The sequence below is a fragment of the Biomphalaria glabrata genome, chromosome 5 (genome assembly GCF_947242115.1).
Source record: "Biomphalaria glabrata chromosome 5, xgBioGlab47.1, whole genome shotgun sequence".
Classification (NCBI taxonomy): domain Eukaryota; kingdom Metazoa; phylum Mollusca; class Gastropoda; family Planorbidae; genus Biomphalaria; species Biomphalaria glabrata.
The window spans coordinates 20,715,027-20,734,846 of NC_074715.1; the positions used below are offsets into that span (position 1 = coordinate 20,715,027).

General features: G+C 33.1%; 1 protein-coding gene across 3 annotated transcripts in view; it reads left to right on the forward strand.

Moving 5' to 3' along the window:
• LOC106068774 (AP-3 complex subunit delta-1-like) overlaps positions 1-18,637 on the forward strand; it is a 36,278-nt gene extending 17,641 nt beyond the window's left edge. For 2 of the 3 annotated variants that reach the window (XM_013228243.2, XM_056028510.1), the window contains exons 11-33: positions 469-517; positions 1,262-1,407; positions 1,678-1,826; positions 1,942-2,068; positions 2,189-2,292; positions 3,533-3,764; positions 4,255-4,400; positions 5,689-5,787; positions 5,920-5,986; positions 6,451-6,604; positions 6,826-7,007; positions 7,258-7,334; positions 7,921-8,062; positions 8,410-8,571; positions 10,807-10,983; positions 11,080-11,259; positions 11,491-11,538; positions 11,665-11,802; positions 12,038-12,178; positions 13,051-13,136; positions 13,320-13,444; positions 14,816-14,895; positions 15,996-18,637. In XM_013228243.2, the coding sequence (XP_013083697.2) occupies positions 469-517; positions 1,262-1,407; positions 1,678-1,826; positions 1,942-2,068; positions 2,189-2,292; positions 3,533-3,764; positions 4,255-4,400; positions 5,689-5,787; positions 5,920-5,986; positions 6,451-6,604; positions 6,826-7,007; positions 7,258-7,334; positions 7,921-8,062; positions 8,410-8,571; positions 10,807-10,983; positions 11,080-11,259; positions 11,491-11,538; positions 11,665-11,802; positions 12,038-12,178; positions 13,051-13,136; positions 13,320-13,444; positions 14,816-14,895; positions 15,996-16,094 (2,910 nt within the window). In that variant the 3' untranslated portion in view covers positions 16,095-18,637. The remainder of the gene's footprint in view (positions 1-468; positions 518-1,261; positions 1,408-1,677; positions 1,827-1,941; positions 2,069-2,188; positions 2,293-3,532; positions 3,765-4,254; positions 4,401-5,688; positions 5,788-5,919; positions 5,987-6,450; positions 6,605-6,825; positions 7,008-7,257; positions 7,335-7,920; positions 8,063-8,409; positions 8,572-10,806; positions 10,984-11,079; positions 11,260-11,490; positions 11,539-11,664; positions 11,803-12,037; positions 12,179-13,050; positions 13,137-13,319; positions 13,445-14,815; positions 14,896-15,995) is intronic. The other variant, XR_008777828.1, reaches the window with a different exon arrangement.
• Positions 18,638-19,820: the final 1,183 nt, after the last annotated feature.

Below are 19,820 nucleotides of genomic sequence, written 5' to 3' on the forward strand. Positions count from 1 at the left end.
TATGTATATAATATATATTCTATATAGTCTTTTTTTTTTAATATGCTTCTCCCATGGAGTACTAATGCTATGACTAATACAACTGGGAACTAGTGTGTAGTTTCAATGTGATGTTTAAAGGAATAATATTGGTTTGCATTTGTGTCCAACCCTTACACATAATGTTATTTTGGATAAATTGTTGGGGTGGGGGGGTGAGAAAATTTGGGAAAAGTAATGCTTGTTTATATTATCATCTTCTAGGAGTATATGTGTATATTTAGTGTCAAAATGTGTTTTCCCCAAGCTAATGAAATTGTTAAGATTGTAATGGTGTCCAGCATGCAGTGAAGCTCTGGCTATTGGTAGTAATCCTGTTTTCAGAATGTCACATGTAGCTTTTGTTTATTAATTTCATTGATTGTTATTTCTGTATACAGAAAACATGTTGTTTCTTAAATTGACTAATTTGTTTCAATACTTTTTCAGCTCTGTGTTCAAAAGTTGCGCATTTTGATAGAAGATTCAGATCAGAATCGTAAGTATTTTTTTATATATATGTTCTAGTTTTGATTGTGGTAGTGTTGAAAAAATGAACTCAATATATTTTCAAATTTATGCCATTTTAAGTATTGTTTCAAAGAACTGGAACTGTAGCTTGATTACATAGTCTTTTTCTTCAGCATTATTATTTGGTCTAAAAAAGAAAGATAACTCGGTACATCATGCTCCTTTGTACTTTAAGAAATAGCACTGACATACTCTTACAGTAGAAGTTTTCAAATAGGTACTAGCCAACCACTTTATCCAGATCTTATTTAACTGTGCTATTATGAATTAATTCAAATAAATTTGTTTATATTTTAAATTATATCTATTCATATTTGTGGACTTGATCAATATTTTATTTGTTAATTGAGATAATTGCCTGATTATTAATTCTATATATTTCCAGAATAACTTGTTTCAGTGCTCTTGATCATTAAAGTTTAAATAATCTCTCTCTATATATTTTTAATTTTTTAATATATATTTTATATATATATATATATATATTATATATATATATATATATATATATATATATATATATATATATATATATATATATATATATATATTTAAATATTTTTTATATTTATATATTTTTAAAGTGATATCAATTGCTATATCAAATAATTGTACAATTATTCATTTATATATTTATTATTAAATGGCTTTAAATCCATTTTTTCAAAATTACTATAGTCAATTTTTAATGAAATGCTTTATTAATTTCCAGTAAAATACTTGGGTTTGCTGGCAATGTCCCGTATTTTAGCGACACATCCCAAATCTGTTCAAGGACACAAAGATTTGATACTGCAGTGTCTTGATGACAGAGATGAATCTATTAGACTGAGAGCCCTAGACCTACTCTATGGAATGGTAAGCTGACATGAAAGTTGTTTTTTTTTTGTTGTTGTTGTTATTTTTGCATTGCTGACAAGTTGCATTAGTATTATTGGGGTTAAGTTGGGAGTGCCTGAGTCTTAAAGCAGGAGAATAAGAGTCTCAATAGAATATTGTACATAATGTGCATGTTACATTTAGTTTGCCCCCCTCCCTCTCCCAGCCCCAAACCTACTATAAATGTAACCCTTTGGATCAACAGAAGATAAGCATATCGTTGTAAATACTGATTGATCTTCTCAATAGGTGTCCAAGAAAAACTTAATGGAGATTGTCAAAAAGCTGATGGTCCATATGGACAAAGCAGAGGGCTCACATTACAGAGATGAACTTTTATCCAAGACAGTAGAGATTTGTAGTCAGTCCAATTACCAATACGTCACAAATTTTGAATGGTATGGAATTGTTTTCAAAATACATTTAATCAGATTAATGTTCATTGGAACAAAAACATCCAATTGTGTTTAATACTTGGTAAAACTTTCAAACTAATGTCTCTTTTGTGTGTAGGTATGTTAGCATATTGGTGGAGCTAACAAGAATGGAGGGCACAAGGCATGGTCGACTTATAGCTAATCAAATGCTTGACGTAGCCATAAGGGTTCAAGCTATTCGACACTTTGCCGTATCACAAATGGTAGAGTTTTATCATTTTGTTTCTAGTTGCATGGTCTACTTAAGTGCCACAACTCTAGTTATTGTATTAGTTTAGTTTAGACATGGCAGATTGTTTATGTATCTACTTTGTTTTGTGTAGGCCATCTTGCTAGACAATTCACACATACTTGCTAACAACTCTCAAAGAAATGGTATCTGTGAGGTTCTGCATGCTGCTGCCTGGATCTGTGGAGAATTTTCAGAGTAGGAACCTTTCTGTAAAATAATTTTTGGTTTAATTTAATAATTGATTATTTTATGGCAAAGTTTGTTAATAGAAACTCCTAGTTCCAGATTTACCAATTATTGCATCACCCATGAAGTTTGGTTTATCATGTTTCTCTCTGAATGTAATTGTTTACAGTATCTCATCCACATGATTTGCTCACTATCCACTTATTACTCACAATACTATATGAAGAGGAAGAAAAGGAAGGAGCAAGAATGTATTTTTCCCAAACAAATGTAATTAGTTAGACTGTCAGGGTTGTGATTAAGCCTTAGCTCTTTCGTCCGAGCCCCTGACATTCAACAGGCACCTTCGTGCTTACAATAAACAATCGACTAGATGTTAACACTATAAGTGTTTAATGGGATGAATGTACTTTATGATGACAAACTGATGAAGTAATAACCTTGAAGTTAACAAATGTTATACTATAATTGTTATATTAATTAACTAATCATTCTGCACCTTGCTGTCCTACAACGTAACACATTAGTACCCACAAGCACAACCTAGTCTCTAGTGTAGACTTCCTAATCCCAGAACTAACTCCCCTAAACAGGGGTACACAGAGGAAAGAAACTTTACACCAGCAACATAACAAAAAAAAAACCCCAAAAGCATAAAATCAAGGCAACAAAGAAAGTGTGTTCAAAAATTGTGCACCTAATTAACATTGGTGCTAGAATACCATGGTCTACGTACCAACATTCCCCCTCTCCCCCCAAACTGGTTCTTACAAAGTATGGACCAGTTTCCGTACCTCAAACTGAAAGAAAAGGAAGAAGGTATCGTAGCAACTACAAGGCAAACACATTTAGCAAGAAAAATTCATCAGCATTAACATCACTCCTCCAAAAATAACAAAGTTGAAGAAACACCTTAGACCAAAGCATCAACATTACACTATGAACCTTTCACAAAATCACAACCTACCAACCAATCATATTTAAAATGAATAATCAACAAATTAATGTCGATAATAATAAATGCAACATAATATGATGTAACATAAAATGCAAACATTTTCATAAAATAATGTACACAGACTTAAGAAACTTTACACCAGCAACATAACAACAAAAAAAAACCCTCCATAAGCATAAAAGCAAGGCATCAAAGAAAGGGTGTTAAAAAATTGTGCACCTAATAAACATTGGAACTAGAATACCATGGTCTACACACCGACATAGACCTATGTTTTTGTTGTGTCTTCAGGCACTTGAACAATCCCAAGGCCACTCTAGAAGCAATGCTTAAACCAAAGATCACATCACTGCCTGGTCACATCCAGTCCATATTTGTCCAAAACATTCTCAAACTGTATGGCAAGATTCTGAAAGCTGCGGAGGCCAAGGAAGATGAGACACTGAAAAAAGAAGTTCACGCTTTGCTGCAAGAGAAGTTGCCAGTTTTCATTCAAAGTGGTGACCTAGAAGTGCAGGAAAGAGTAAGTTTCAGCATTGTCACACATTTTCTTTGGAAATAATTTCTGTTACATCTAAAACTTTGTCTGTACAGAGGAGGATTCTAGTAAATACCATGTTGTTTTTTTCTTTTGTTTTTAGATATTGAGAATTGAATAAAATGTGTGTCTAGATACATTTTGACCTACTTGTTTTGTAAATTAAGTTTTGCTGATAGAAATATAGAATTGTAGCTTTATATTTTGTTCAATGAAGACATACAAAGATCTGATTTCCACTCTCATTATTTAGACAACCTTGAAGTATTTCTATAAGCTCAAGATTTGAAGGATACAAAAGGAGAAGGCAGGGGAAATAATACTTTGTGTGTTAAAAGTGTTGTGTCCTAATTGAATTTATTTCACCCATCAAATGTCTCACAAAGTTTGATTCAATATCAGAGTTATTGTTAGATGTTATCACTTTTAACTTACATAATGTGTTGTTCTTCTGAATATTTCTCTAATACTCTAGGCCTGCAGCATTCTTCAGATAGTCAAGTACATTGTCAAGCTGGAGGAGAAAGGAGCTGCAGTAGCAGATGAGGTGGAAAGTCTATATGCTGGGGAGTTAAACCCAGTAGCACCCAAAGCTCAGAAGAAAGTACCTATACCAGAAGGGTGAGCAGTCTTTAGCATAAAGATGTAGGAAAAAAATTGACAAGCATAAATTTTTAAAAAATAAAAGGTTTTTATAAAGGTTTTGGCAGATAAATGGCACCTGAAAAAGAAATCTAAACATGCACAAGTTTTTTGTTGTTTTTTTTTTTTTACATTAATTTTTCTTCGTTTGCATTTTTTTTCCTTGTATAGAAATAAATTTTAAAATGCTAGTCTTGTGCCAGCACCCTGTGGAATGTAATTCTATAAAGTCCTTGGATAATTTATTGATGTAATAATTGGCTTTTGCGAGGGAAGGGGTAGAATACGAATTTAGTCTGCAGTACTTTTTCTAGGTCTAGTTCTTCTTCATGGCAGTACTTCATTTAAGATGGGAAAGTTATTTCTTGCACCCTACAATTCTAATATGAATTAAACTTTCCAAATAAATACTGATTGTTGTTGACTGACATTGACTTGTAGCACCAAACTGCTGATAGACAACTAAACCACTGTATTCATATTATATTGTTGTAACCCTGCCTTGCACCAGTGCTTGAGGAGCGCACTAGTGAATGTAAACAGGAAGACACTAGAAGAAAGAGAATAACAGTGCATCAGGGATTGTGAAGAGTCTGAATGTTTGGAAACTACGAAGCCAGCAATTGTGCTGCCTGAAGGTTGTAGAAGGGACCTGGAGCGAAGCGGGGAAGGCTGTTGTTGGTCCACATTGGAGTTGCTATCTAAAGGACTGGTATACTTAGTAGTAAGACTGAGGAAGCTGAAGGGCGTTATGTGTTTGCCCTACTGAATAAACACACATATTTATTTCCTGTTAAACTGTGTTAAGTTGCCTGCTTTTACGTTGAGTGCCTACCCTAGAGTTACAACAATATTGTAACTTGAGAAACTTGAAGTAACTTATACTGAATATAACTTTTATTATAATATATTATATAAGTTGATAAAATCAATGTACTAGACTTAAGTAATAATATTTTTAACAAACTCTTAACTCACTACATAGCACAACCTTTCAGTCTCATGTTCTGGAGTCTGGAGTCCGGTCTGTCCTAAGATTGCTGACTACAATGCCACTAATCTTATGGGCATGACATGGCCTAAAATGTGCTGATGTGCCAAAAACCCAAATACCACTTATCTTTCATCATTTACAACCAATTGCTAACATCTTCCCACCATCACCATAGAAACACAAACACACACAAAAATCTAAAATGATCACTTGATAAGGTTAAACAGTCATGTCTTCTTGTTGCCTTACATTGGTTTTGTATTTGATTTGCAGCCTAGATTTAGATAAATGGATTAATGAGCCTGTGGAAGACAGCTCTGATGAGGAAGTTGGTGGTACAGCTTTCTTCCTTGCAACAGATGACCAGCATAGGTATGTACAGTTCCTTGTGTAAATAACACTCAACTTGGCTAGTCTTGAGCATATTGTATAATGATTCTGTATAGATAATTAGTTTATTATTTATGTGACAATACTTATTATATAAAGTGCTTTTTGTTTCAGGTCTTCTTATCAATATGGTGAAGATGTTAAATCAGCTTATGAACCTACAGAGGAAGAGATTGAAAAGGTTTTGACTAGTTTTAGATATAAGCTTAATATGCCCAGAAATACAACTAATGCTGGGAAAGGCCTGTCAACCCTAAGTTAAAATCAGGAGCTGGCAACCCTTAGGCAGACCTGGCAGATCTTGAGATGCTGCTGATCCCAAACTGTATCAGCACTTGCCGTTCCTTAGGATAGATTAGGGGGGGGGGGACTGCTGTGTGGGCAACATCATTCCCACCATAACTAAAGCCTTGACATTTATCTTTTTTCCTGAAGATGATCTAATGTGGTTTTATGACTGGACAACCCCTATCATGACAGGTTCTCCAGGTCTCTGCTCCATAAGAAGTATTAGCTTAACAATGGTGTTGAAGAGCCTGATCTTGGTTATAGTTTTAATTGGTGGTTCATAGTTTCATTTGTGAAATATTGACAACTGAGTTAACGAGATATTATATCCTTTGATGGCATTGTGTTTAATTTCAGAGACGTGAAATCAGGAAATCTGAAGTGGAACACAATCCCCACTACTTGAAAGATGATGGCAAGTCAAAGAAGAAGACTAGAACAGTGGACTCCATGGATACCAAGAACATTCCAGTGGCAGAAATTGATCTCTCCATACCACTACATGTTCCAGGTAATTTTCTTGAAAAGGTCATCAGAAGAATATTTTGATCCGAAGTTTGTTTTTTTAATGTATTTATTTGTGAATTTAATTGTACTTATTGGAAAAATGTGTTTTTAATGTATTTTTCTGTTTGTTGTTATTTTTTATATTGTTATTCTCTTTTGCATTAATCTTATGTATGATTGTATATATATATATATATATTTATTTATTTATTTTATCTTTACCAGGGCTGTCATCATCTGATAAATATATGATGCTACAGCAGCAAGCTGATCAAAGCAAGCGTGGAAAGAAAGACAAGAGTAAGAAGAAAAAGAAGAAAGGAAAAAAGAGTAAAAATGTGGAGGAGTCAGAAGATGATGAAGTGCCCACTGTCCACTCTGTCAGCACAGTAGTGGATGCTCCAGAGGTCAGCATGCTTCTAGGAGATTCATTGACATGGTTTGGGGGGGGGGGGAACCATGCTAGCAATATGTCCAGCAGTAAAAAAAAAATTCTGTCCCAAAAAATGCTATATTGAACTACTTGAATCCAGTTTTGGATAAATATTTTGCTTGTTTTTAAAGCAGGGTGATACATAATGCTAGAATTTATTAATTTTAATAATTAACTAGTGCTTTTTGATCTGCTATAAAACTTGATTGTATTGTTTCCTCCAGGGTGTTGATGTCTCTGACAATGATGATGACAAAAAAGGCTCAGATGCTTACAAAGCTCTGGATATCAATCTTGATGAGTAAGTCTTAACTAATGGTTTGTGGTCACATATCATAACTTACGACACTTAACAGCTGACAGAGGTAACAAGCTAGTTATATAATTTTTTCCAGGGAACTTTTTTTTTTTTTTTTTTACCCTGTTTAGTGCTTAGTAGTTTCATGCATTTGTCATGAATTAATTGCTAGTACTTTCTTGAAAGTCCTTCAGTTAATCTTACATCTAATTTAGCACTTAATTGCAATTGGAGTTCTTGTAAAACAAAAGATTGTACATTGCATTATAGTCCATTATTTGTTATGTTCTTAAACACAACTTTAGTTGTTAAATCATGCATGTCAAACTTTGGCCTGAAATAGTTCTACAGCAACTTAAATTTGAAAAAAACGCCTGAGACACATCTCTTGATTTTATCTCACAATAATGTTTTATTTCCTGAAACCATCTGTTAGTCTCACAAATTACCTGCACATTGTGGATAAAATGAACAATAATTACAATGTATTCTCCAAAAGCTTATTTGTTTGTTATAGACAATGTTAGTTTTTATAAGTGACAGAATTTGACTTTCTAATGTACCTTCTTGACAATATTGAACTCAACAGACCACTTCGTGCTGATGAAATACTTCCAGTCAGAACACATCATATAGTGTTAGACTCTCCCAAAACTGAAGTGGTGCCTGAAAAAGAAAAAGTCAAAAAGAAGCACAAGAAAGAGAGAGAGAAAAAAGATAAAAAAGGAAAGGTATTACACAAACCTTGTTTCTTTGCTCAATGTAACATTTGCAAGTTTCATTCACCTTAGGGAAGTTTTCTTCTTATTCATCAGGCTCAGTTCTATATTGGAGCTGCATTTGGTTTAGCATTTCAATTAGGTTTTGGTTTGTAGGTAATAGGGTTGGTCATTTGGCTAGTGACTAATTCACTCAACAAGCTTGACCAACAAGCTTGACACTCTGTTTGGCCAGTCCACAGTGCTAAGTGTATGTTCATCTTTCAGATATGTTCTCCTGTTATGTCCTGTTTGCTAAACTGCTTATATTACCTCAGTGTCTGAAGAACAATACAACTTTGCAAAATATCTGTTTTCAGAAAGATAAAAAGAAGCACAAAAAATCTGAAACTAAAGACAATGGGCCATCATTGTTAATAACAGAGTCTAGCTACGTCCCTGAAATAGTTAAAGACATGGATGTACCAGAAGAGAATGCCAAGAATGAAATTAAAACTGTGATAGAAGCTCCTACTAAAGAGGTAAGCATGTACTGCTGGTCTTCATAATATTCTTAAATGCAGAGTTTGAATGGTAAAAGTATTTTGAATCATTGTACACAACTTTGAGGGGAGGGTTGTTTCAATGTTAATTTCTATGTATTGTGTTTATAAGTTATGGGTGAATCACAATAAAAGGTTTCCTCGGAGACATTGGCAGAAGATTAAAATGTTTAGTGGTATTTCATTAGTGATTTTATGTGGCCATAACAACACCCAGCTTCCTGTTTGTTTGTAAAATGTTTTACATGTTTCGGATGTTCCTTCAGAGTTGAAGATAGTTTACTTCCTAGTCCAAACCTCCCGCAGGACGACGGGGGATGGGAGCGGGCAGGATTTGAACCATCGATAAATCTGAATGAGAGTCCAGCGCGCAAACCGCACGACCAGGCAGCCATCCATGCCTGTTACTTTGATAATTCATCTAAAGTACCCAGAATTTCTGCAACCACTCATCCCAACATGTTTGCCTAGTCATTAACTTTCTCAGTTAAAACTTGTCTTCATTAATTACATTTGCAGGGATGCAAGATTGCCAGCAAAATTACATCTGAAAAAAAACATAAAAAATACTTTTAAAAAAAAACAAAGCTTATACAAAGTGTAGTTGTATCAATTAGTTTGGATCAGTCATGTAATTTAGTTTTTAGATCTAGACCAACAAACAATAAATCTTGCAATTAGAAAGATTTTTACCAATTGTTTTTGTTTAGTGCTATTTTATGCTTTTAGCTTTCTCAGTAGGCTATGAACTTGCTCTGGACCAGTTGGGAAAATTGAGGAGGGGGGGGGGGGAGAGAGAAATAATATCTGGTGATTTCTACCATAATCATTTTTAAAAGCATTTATTTTAAAAAAAGGGGGGGGGGAACTACCTGAATTCGATTGACACAAGCCGACATGACATTTCAATCATTCTGCTAGTGAGATGTGTATAAAAATAAAAGATTGTATAGTCATCTATAGTTTGTTTCAAACTTAGGTTAAAGTGGCTACCTATAAAGGGGAATTATTCAGCTTATACCACCACCTCAGTCAAGTACTATTTCTTTCCCTTGTTCAAGATACCGAACAAAATAGTTAATTAACTAATTGGTTAATTTATTTTATTGATTCTTGTGTTGTCAGGTAAAAGAAATAATTGTGCAAAATTTCAGCTTCATCTGACTCTGAGATTGGGTGCTAGCGAACTAACATGTACAAACTTTTTACCAGACAGAGTGAGTTGATATAAGCTTTGTAAATAACTTGCCAGTAATTGCCAGTCCAACTGATTGCTGGTATTGGACTTTTTTTTTCACTTGCCATAAATACAAGATTTTGTCTATTAGGCTACTCAAAGTAGAATTTAAACAAAGACATTTCTTAAATTATCAAAGCCCTTTATCAAATTGCAAATACTGAACAACCAAATTGGATAAAGTTTTAGGACATCCATAGGAATGCAGCAAGGATGTATTCTCTCTCCAGCTTGTTTTAACTTATTTCTAGAGCACATATTATGATGGAAACACTTGAAGAGTTTACTCCTAGCTTGACCATAACTGAGCACATGGACTACATACATTTATATTGAAATGCATAATTCTAATAGAACTTATGAAAGCTTTATTAACTTTTGAGTTTTTCTAAAGGAAGTTTTACTGAATCAATACAATGAGTGTCATTCTATTACATGCCCACAAGGGATTTGAAGGTTGCTTTACATTTCAGTCATAACATGATTAATGGGCACAACTCTAATGGGATCCCCACTTAGAACAACCAAAAATGTAGGGCATTGCAATGAAATATAGGGAGATTGGGCTGACTCAGTTGCATCCAAAAAGGATTTGGAATGTATTTTCTCTGTGCTGCTGATAAAGCTCAGGTTAATGTTTCTATGAATTAGTTCAATATATCTGATACAACCATATCTAGGTAAACTCAGTTATTAGCAATGTCAAACTCTATTCCATATGTAACTGCTGGATACATAAGATTACATAAACAATTTAGTTTTTTTTCTATAACTTTGACTATTTATGGTTCAACTACTAAAACTTGTAATTGTTATTATTAATTAGTTTTGGAAGAATTTAGAAATAAATGTATATGTTCTTCAAAATATGACCAAGAAAATACTACTACTCTGCCTACATAACTAATGTTTGCAGTAGAATTCATGATGAATTGATTGTCATCTAATTTTATTATTTTTTACTGAAAATTTTCTAGAATGGTGATGACTTAAACTTCTGGTTATCCAATGACACCCCTAATGGTCCATCCAAAGAATCACCAGCTCATTTAAATGGTCCCACTGAAAATGCAACAATTTCTCCATCCAAACCTAAGATAGCTGTAGAAAATGTGATTTTGACATCTGAAGAAGAAGATGAACATATAGAAGAGGTAGGTAATAGTCCATTACTGATCATAAAAACTATGCTGTTGGTTTGTATAATAATCTTTTTTTATGAAACTGCTTTTGTTGTACACTCTAACTAGAAGCCCAAAAAGAAAGAGAAAAAATCAAAAAAAGGCAAAGTCAAAGAGAAGAAGAAGAAAGAGAAGAAGAAGTTAAAAGATAGACGTAGTGAATATGAAGAGGCAGATGGAACAACTACACCTTCTAAAGAAGCCATTAGTCTATCTCAACTACCCACACCTAATGATGTCAAACTACCAGTAAGTGGCTGCTCTAGAAAAGTGTTTTCACCCTCTAGTGTTGGGTCATGTTGTGATCTAATATCATTTCATATTAGCTGCAATTAGAAACTAAATGGATTCCAAGTGTCAGATACTTATTTAGTGATATTTTATGACCTTGTTGTTGTTTTTTTGTCACCAAAACATTGCCAACACTTTCAATAAAGTCAGGGGTGCCTTTAGTTAAATACTTTTTGTTTTTACTTGTAGCCAATGACCAGTTACCTCCCACTAGCAGAAAATAAAGCCATCAAGTTGGTAAGTGATTTTCTTCATTTTGAGTTGAGTTAAGACTACTAATTACAGGAGCCTAGTTCTCTAGAAACAAACTGTATTATTTGTTGTTTGAATGTACATAGAGAATAAAGAAAGTGTTTGTTTCAGACATATGAGACTCGCATCAACCACCAGAGAAGTGACCAGATTGTTGTGTCAGTAGTGTTCACTAACTTGACTACAGACACTATTAAAGATTTGGAATTTAGTGTGCTGGACACTCTTAACATTCGGCTTATCAGAGGGGTACATCCATTTTAATTTTGTTAAGATTTGAGAGAAAATGGAATATAATAAATGTATAACTATTCCTTATTGAAAAGCCCAAAGAGAATGTTTCTTTTTTATGTTTAGATAAGCATGAAACAAGAGGCTTTAATTATCCATAAAAATAAAAATCCCTACTGAACATAATATTTTGTAAATGAAATAGATAACTTTATGTTCCATTAGTCTGAAATGTGTATGCTTGTGTCTACAGATAGGCCAAAAGTCACATGATGCTGTCAAAGTTCCTTTCGTTCTTTTACCTGAAGCCCAGAATGAAGGACAGTTTGCCTTCTTAATAGACAAAATCACAATGCCTCAAAAGTTGAGAGGAACACTGACCTACATATTAAAGGTAAAATATTTCCCGTTCACTCTTAGAGTTGGCAGAAATTAAGCTCTAGCTTGTGTCGTTAGCACAACATAAATTAGAACAGATTCTGTGGCCTGGAAATGATGTCATAACATCATCTCAGTAAATGCTATATTTTTATTCAAAATGTCCCTGTTAAAGAGGAATGTCCTAATTGAAGGCCAAGTCATCAACACTTTTGAGCTCAAAGTGTTTTACATTTAACTCTATTTTTGTTACTTTCCACAAAACATTTCTCTTAGCTTGAACTTTTTTTCTGTCCAGAATTTTTTTCCATGTTCTTTACTTTGTTATCAGAGAATGTTTCATTTGGTATAGAATAATGCAAAATAATATATCACATCCACAAAATAGTTTATGATCGCTCAGGTTAAAAAAAAAAATTATTATATTTATCCATTAGTTAAGAAAATATAATTAATAACTCATAAAAACATATAAACTAGATGTCTAGATATTGTTATACCAAGATATCACATATCATTGAGAAAATCAAGTCAGAAAATGTTATTCACATTATCCTCTGTAATAACACATTAAAAAAAAAATCTAAGTTGAACAAAGAGAAACTATTTATGATAACAATTTTAAGCAAAAACATTTAGGGTGGGGTGAAAACAAAACATGAATTTTAAAGCATCACTTCTATTGAAAGGACTGTTTCAATCAATAATGAAATCTTTGTTCCAGAGAGAAAGATTTAATTAAGAGGGGTTAAAATTGCAATTAACCAAATATCTAGATTCAAAGACACCAGGTCATTGAACCTTCCCCTCAGTCACTGTTTTCATAAAACAAATTATTTTTGTATTTATCCAGTTATTAATTACAACTGTATTGATTGTGTTGTACAGTCAGGTGATGGCTCCACACAAGACAAAGTGGATTTCAAAATCAATCTTCCCTGTAGTACTTACCTAGTGAGCACCTCTAGTACCAGGTATCTAAGAAAAACACATTTTTTAGGAAAAATCTTTTAAACTACAATTTTGTTTCTTTGGTTGAAGTAGAAAGCTAAGTTAATGTTTATTTTATTTGGTGATCTTTAGTCTGTTTACATTTTATGATTTATTTAGTCTACCAAATATATCAATATTTCCTTTTCTTGATCTACTTCCCACAGTGACAATTTTGCATCACTGCTCAGTAGTGGGGAGATAACTGAAAAGGCTTCACTTAAATTTACCCCTTCAGACACCCAGTTGTCTCATATGTTAGCAAAAACATGTTTCTTCCTGCATTTCACTGGTAAGTGTTTAAAACTTATGTCTTCCTGCATTTCTCTGGTAAGTGTTTAAAACTTGTGTCTTCATGCATTTCACTGGTAAGTGTTTAAAACTTATGTCTTCCTGCATTTCTCTGGTAAGTGTTTAAAACTTGTGTCTTCATGCATTTCACTGGTAAGTGTTTAAAACTTATGTCTTCATGCATTTCTCTGGTAAGTGTTTAAAACTTGTGTCTTCATGCATTTCTCTGGTAAGTGTTTAAAACTTGTCTTTATGCATTTCTCTGGCTGTGATGCGAATTTGTTTTTACTTGAAATAAACAATACAAATCTATCATTTTACCTTATAGGAAGAAAACAGACTTAATTGATTTTTTTCACAATTACAAGGGCTGAATTTTGCTTTCAGTTGATTTTGAATTTTCAAAGTTTCTGATCTGTACATTCAGTAGAGTTTACTTTTGGAGAATTTCCTTTTGTAGAGTCTAGATCTAATGTAGATCTACATCTGCTAAGTCAAATCATTGCAAATAAAATCTAGGACATACATCAGGAGAGTGCTGAAGAATAAGAAATAACAATGTGGATTCTTTTTTCAAGAAGTGACTACATTTAGCTAGAGTCTAGTGAAGTCATCTCTAAACCCTTTCAACATCTATGTGAGATGTATCTAGATCTAGTGTATTTGTCTTACAGCATACAACTCTAGGTCTAGATCTGGTCTAGAGACATCTTGACATCTCGGCTGAAAAAAAGCTATGGAAGCAGAACAAACTATTTCTAGATTTAGACCTAACTATTGATCGGTGCTTCTTGCACACTGCCTTGTATGTCAGACTATGTGTCACACCAGGAAGTGGTGAACATTTTCTGCCACCTCTTCATCTGGTTGTTCTTGCTCTAAAAAATTGAGATTTCAAAGTATTGTCACAGTTACCTATTCTGGAACCTGATTTGAGTGCTATAAAAAGAAAGCCAGTCAGAGTTAACCCATCCAATTACACAGAATGTTATACCATGTAGAAATCTAATGTAAATAAAAGACCATGCCTAGAAAGAGGATGGCCTAAATTTCTAGAAAAAAAATGAGAAATGAATTATAATTTTCTTTATTAGTTTCAGTGTAGATCAAATTCAAAGTCTTTATATTTTTCTTCAATAAAATAGAGCACAAGTAGTGTGTGTGCGTGTCAAGTAGTGTGTTTGCGTGTGTGTGTGTACAAAATTAACTCAATATAGCTCAATTCTAAACATATTTTTAAAAATATTCAGTGACTCCTTGAGTCACCATGGCATGTTCACAAATGTGGCTGTAGAAAAGTTTTCAACATTTGTTCAAAGTCTGTTCTTCTTGCATTTCTCCTTTTATCCATGAATTTTGACTTTATCAACAGTTGTAGAACAAGTAGAAAACAGTGCCTCGCTCTACAGCCGCTCAATTCAAGGACATCCAGTCTGCTTACTAGTCAAATATGTGAGTCCATTGGTTTGACTGTCCTATGTGGTCTCTCTATGTTTCTATTTGATTAGCATGTTCTAGTCAACTGAGAAAGTTGTCAATGTGCCTGTTGATTCTACTAATTAAGTTTTGTCCATTTGTAATTGTGTTTCTGAGATCTAATCTTTTGAATCTGCATTATGAAAGTATGGAAGTCACTAAATCATTTGACCACACCACAATTGAGATAGTTTAATACTTAGCTAAGATTAGCAATAATTGTACTGGCTACACAAAACCAAGTGCACCACTTAATTCCTGATTTAAATCAGTTTAAGGACTAATGAACATTAAAAATGAACTTGTATATGATTAGATGTTCAAACTGTACTCTTTAGCTTTCAAAGGATGTTTTTATTACTTTCTTTTGAGATTCAGTTTAATGGAAATATCCCCTAGTCCTAGTTCATCCTTTGCATAGAAGCTAAGACACACAACATATTGTGGATACTTCCTCACCATTTAACCCATTAGCTCCTTCTGCAGTTGGAAACGTTTTCGCGTTTTTCTCCTAAACCTTTGTAGAACGTTTCTTAAATCCCCTGTTCAATAGACTTGATTTAAACTTTTTTAAAAGAAGATTTCTTCTAGTCTCGTTGCAAGCGTGATTATAAATAATTTTGGAGATAACCGATTCTATTTTTATTACAATCGGGAAAATTTTATTTTTAAAATGAACAGGCCCATAGTCCCAGTGTATAAGCCCCCACATGGGAAAATGTGTATTTTTGAAGCTTTTTTATATTGTAATGGTATTTAAAGTATATATGTTTTTAAACTAGACATATCGTTTTATTTTTTAAAAAGTTGTTTGTTTGTTTATAAATATATTAGATCTTAAATTTGATTATTTTTTCAAAATAAATATTTTTTTTAGGATTTTTTAAATACGGAGTTATCCCTCTTTTCTTAGTGCCTGGGAAGTGTTTTTCTTAACCGGAAATAGGAGCTTTAGGGTTAACAAAGCATATTAATCACCGGCCTATTTTGTATCTATTTACATTAGTTATAAAAAAAAAATAAATTATTGTTCCCTTAAGTCCGGTTGAGTTTCATTATGTATATGTGTGTTTCAGACTGATGGCAGCCTGAGTGTAGAAGGCAAGAGTTCCGACCAGTCATTCCTGTCTAATATCTTAGACGATTTGAAAGCTTTGTTGAGCCAATCCTCCTAACATCAGCCCTCACCCAGCTGCTCATCTGTGATACTAGATAGAGGAGTGCACACTAAGCAACTATTGCTAATAGTTAATGTACACTTATCTTGTTTGTGTAGTTCTAAAAAGTGAAGTGCAGCCAGAAAGGAGGGGGGGGGGCACCATGAACAACTTTTTTTCTGTTTTGGCTTTGTCTTAATAACTTAAGCATTCCTGTTTGAGTATATAAATACTCTGTAGTGTTGTCTGGTCTGTATCCTGTACTGTTGTCAGACTGTGCAGTCTTGTGGAGCTGTGGTTACATTATAAAGTCTCATTCTGATAACATTTCTTTGTCAAACTGTGCACAAGTTTCTATGCAACAGTAGAACACTGTCATGTCGGCCAAAAAAAGGTTCCTATTGACTAGCTTATAAATGATCCCTCACCAAAACAAAACATGTATATTTAAGTCTGAGTTAGTATGTGATAAGATTACATTCTTAAATAGTGTCTGGTATTATTAGTGACTTCATAACTCTTCATGTTTCAGTGGTTGTCCTTTTGTTCAGATCTACTGAGACTTAACTCTCATCAACCATATTTAACTTGCTACATTCAATTCATAGATGATCCTATGTATTGCTCTCAGAGACCAGCCTATTCATTATTGGTATATTTAATAGTTTTTGGCTAAAATGTGTGTGTTATGTCTTGTTAGTGAATACTCTCTTTTTGAGCATATAGATTTATCCACATATTAGTTTCAAAATAAGAAAATTTATTTCGTTTATTTTATAAAAATTTGAGTTAATTTTTAAATAGGTTAGTTGTTGTTGTTTTGTTCTAAGATGAAAAGATTTGAGTGTCATTGAAATGAGCTGTAGTTCAACTTCATCATCATTCACTGGAGGAGTGTGCTCAGGTTGAAACAAACAAACAAAAAGAATATATATGTATTATATTTACAGCATGAGAGTCTGAACACAGCTTTTTCTTCAGGCTGTCACTTTTGTTTCATTTCCATATTTGCTTCTATCAGAATTGTAGTAGTTGACCTAGCTCAAACTGTATACATATAGTGAGAAACTTGTCTCCCTTTAGAGTTGGGCTTTTGTAATGCTTTCTTGTTTCCCACACTCCTAATCTTGCCACAGTGTTAAGTTAGTTGACAGTGTAGTGTAGGTCTTGGTTTACATAATCAGCTATCAGTATTGTTTAGCCAGCTTTCCTTTTGAAGTAGCTCCACTTGTTTGTAATAAGGCTATGAAGTTATTACCAGATTTGACTATATTGGATGGCTTCTCAATTTGTCTTACACTGTAATGCATCGATCACACTTTCAAATATTTTTTTTGTTCTCTTAGAGAAATGTTTTGTGTTTATTCTAAGTTAATCTCTCTGTTTAACTTCCTATGTTCACTTTCTATTCAACCATGTTGGGTCTTCCTGAGTTCTTGTGGTCTAATTTTTTTTCTTCATCATTCAGGCCAATCAGATTTTTTTTTTAATGCTTGTAACTTGTACACAATAGAGATTTTTTACAATTTTGTGTATCGTTGGTGAATTCTTGTTCTTTATTTGTGTGACTGCATTATCTAGTTAGATTTGACATTGTTCCTCATGGTTGTGAATAAGGATTCAAAAGAGAACCTGTATTGGAAAATAAATATAATATGTAGGTCTGTCTGTGGGGAAGATTCACATTTCTGATGGTGTTGCTACTAGAACCTTTTGATGGAAGATAAGTCATATAAAACCTCAGGTCTTTGCCATATAACTATCTGTCTGTTAGATATAACAGACTTTAAAGATGTGAATATTTGCTTCTGTGTTTCTTTATTTTAACATTTTTAAATGCTAATGGTTACAATGTATAGGTCAAGTTTTTTTTTATTATTACAATATTAATTCAACTAAAATAATTGTTTTCATGGGAAAGCACAGTTCTTAGCTGTTGTTGCATTTGTTACTCTAGCGTTTGTTTGTTGTTTTTTTCTCTGTGTGTGTTTGAAAGCAACAAATCACAATGATTACTTCTTGATAATGAATGATCAGTCTCTCCCTCTGTGCAATGGGTTCTTTGCACTAGGTCCTTACTTCTTGATAATGAATGATCAGTCTCTCCCTCTGTGCAATGGGTTCTTTGCACTAGGTCCTTACTTCTTGATAATGAATGATCAGTCTCTCTCTCAGTGCAATAGGTTCTTTGCACTAGGTGCCAACCTACAATGGCTAGTGCTTATGAAACCAGAAATGTCAGAGCATTATTTTACACTTGCATTGACTTTGTACTTTTGCCTGTCAGAATTTATTTTTTATGTGTGCTGTTTCAAGTTCATTGTAATGTGTTTGAAACAAAAAGTTGTATTGTTAATTCATTGGAAAATAGACTGAGCTGTGTCTATATATATTATATATATATATAAATAAGAATCCTATTGTTTACATATATTTATCACTATCAATGTTGTATTGAATCTGTCCAGTTGAAATAATCAGCTATGCTTGAAATTAAACATTTGAGTACATATGTACATTGGAATCATTCAGACAAAAAAAATAAAAATGTACAAACTGAATTCTTTGACTAAGTGTTCAATATGTCTATATCTGCTCAACAAATAAGCCTCCTTCATTATTATCTGTAAATCATGCCAAGTTCTATTAGACTAATTAGAACTGATCATTTGGACTCGGGTTGTGATTTAGCACAACTTCAAATCTGAAATATTTAATAGGTCAATAAGTTTTTAAACCAATGTGTACACAATGGTTAAGTTGTACCTAAACCAACCAACTGGTCCCATGAAATGTTTCAAAGCATTGATGAAGAAACATGCATACCATCATTAGATAAAGAGGAGTTATATTTATATAGGTTATTTTGTCACTGCTTTGATAGAAGTCACTAGAAGTTCTTTCAATATCTCCCCAAGCAGTAACTGAATCAAACTTTTGTTGAAAGCTGCTTTGTGATTGTTGACTATTTGTGTGCTTGTAGTTTCAAAATGAGTAATTATTTGTCATATATTAATGTAAGGATAAATTTTATTATTTGTAGTTTATTAGTTGGCTGGAATAAATACGTTTTTAAAAAATCAAGTGCCCCCTACAATTAAGCTTTCTTTTCTTTAAAAACAAAGTTACAAAGACAGTTTGTGTGGAAACACAAACTCAAAATTGGTACAGTTTATTCAAAGCCTTAAGAAAAAAAAAATATTTCTGTAAAAAAAAAATAATTATAAATCCTATTGTGTCTCGTAAGTACTGCATTTCACGCAAAAAAACTATTAATTGTTGATTTAAATTATGTTCTACGTATATGCATACTAAATAGATTTTTTCTCTTTAAAAAAAAACATTTTTTTAAACTGTTGTAGTTATTATGACAGAGCTTACTTTACTTAGCAATACAATTGTAAAAAAAAATAATTTAATCTGAAACCGTTAAAAATATGGTAAACTAGTCGACCGGCGGCGTAGCATAAGCCGCTATTTTGCATGGCCGGTCTTAGGCCACTGCAACCTATGCGACCGCAATGAGCCCCCACTTTCAAAGGACCCGCACTTTCATAGGACCCGCGCTAATTCAAGGTGTATAAATTATTAAATTAAACCATTTTATTACTTAAAACAGATTTTCCGCGCCCTCCTGTCGATTTACCAGTAGGCTAACTCCTGGAATTCTCGCAAAATATACGAAAAAGTCCTTAAAATATACGGAAATATATAGAAAAAATTGTCATTTTGGGAAGTCATTCA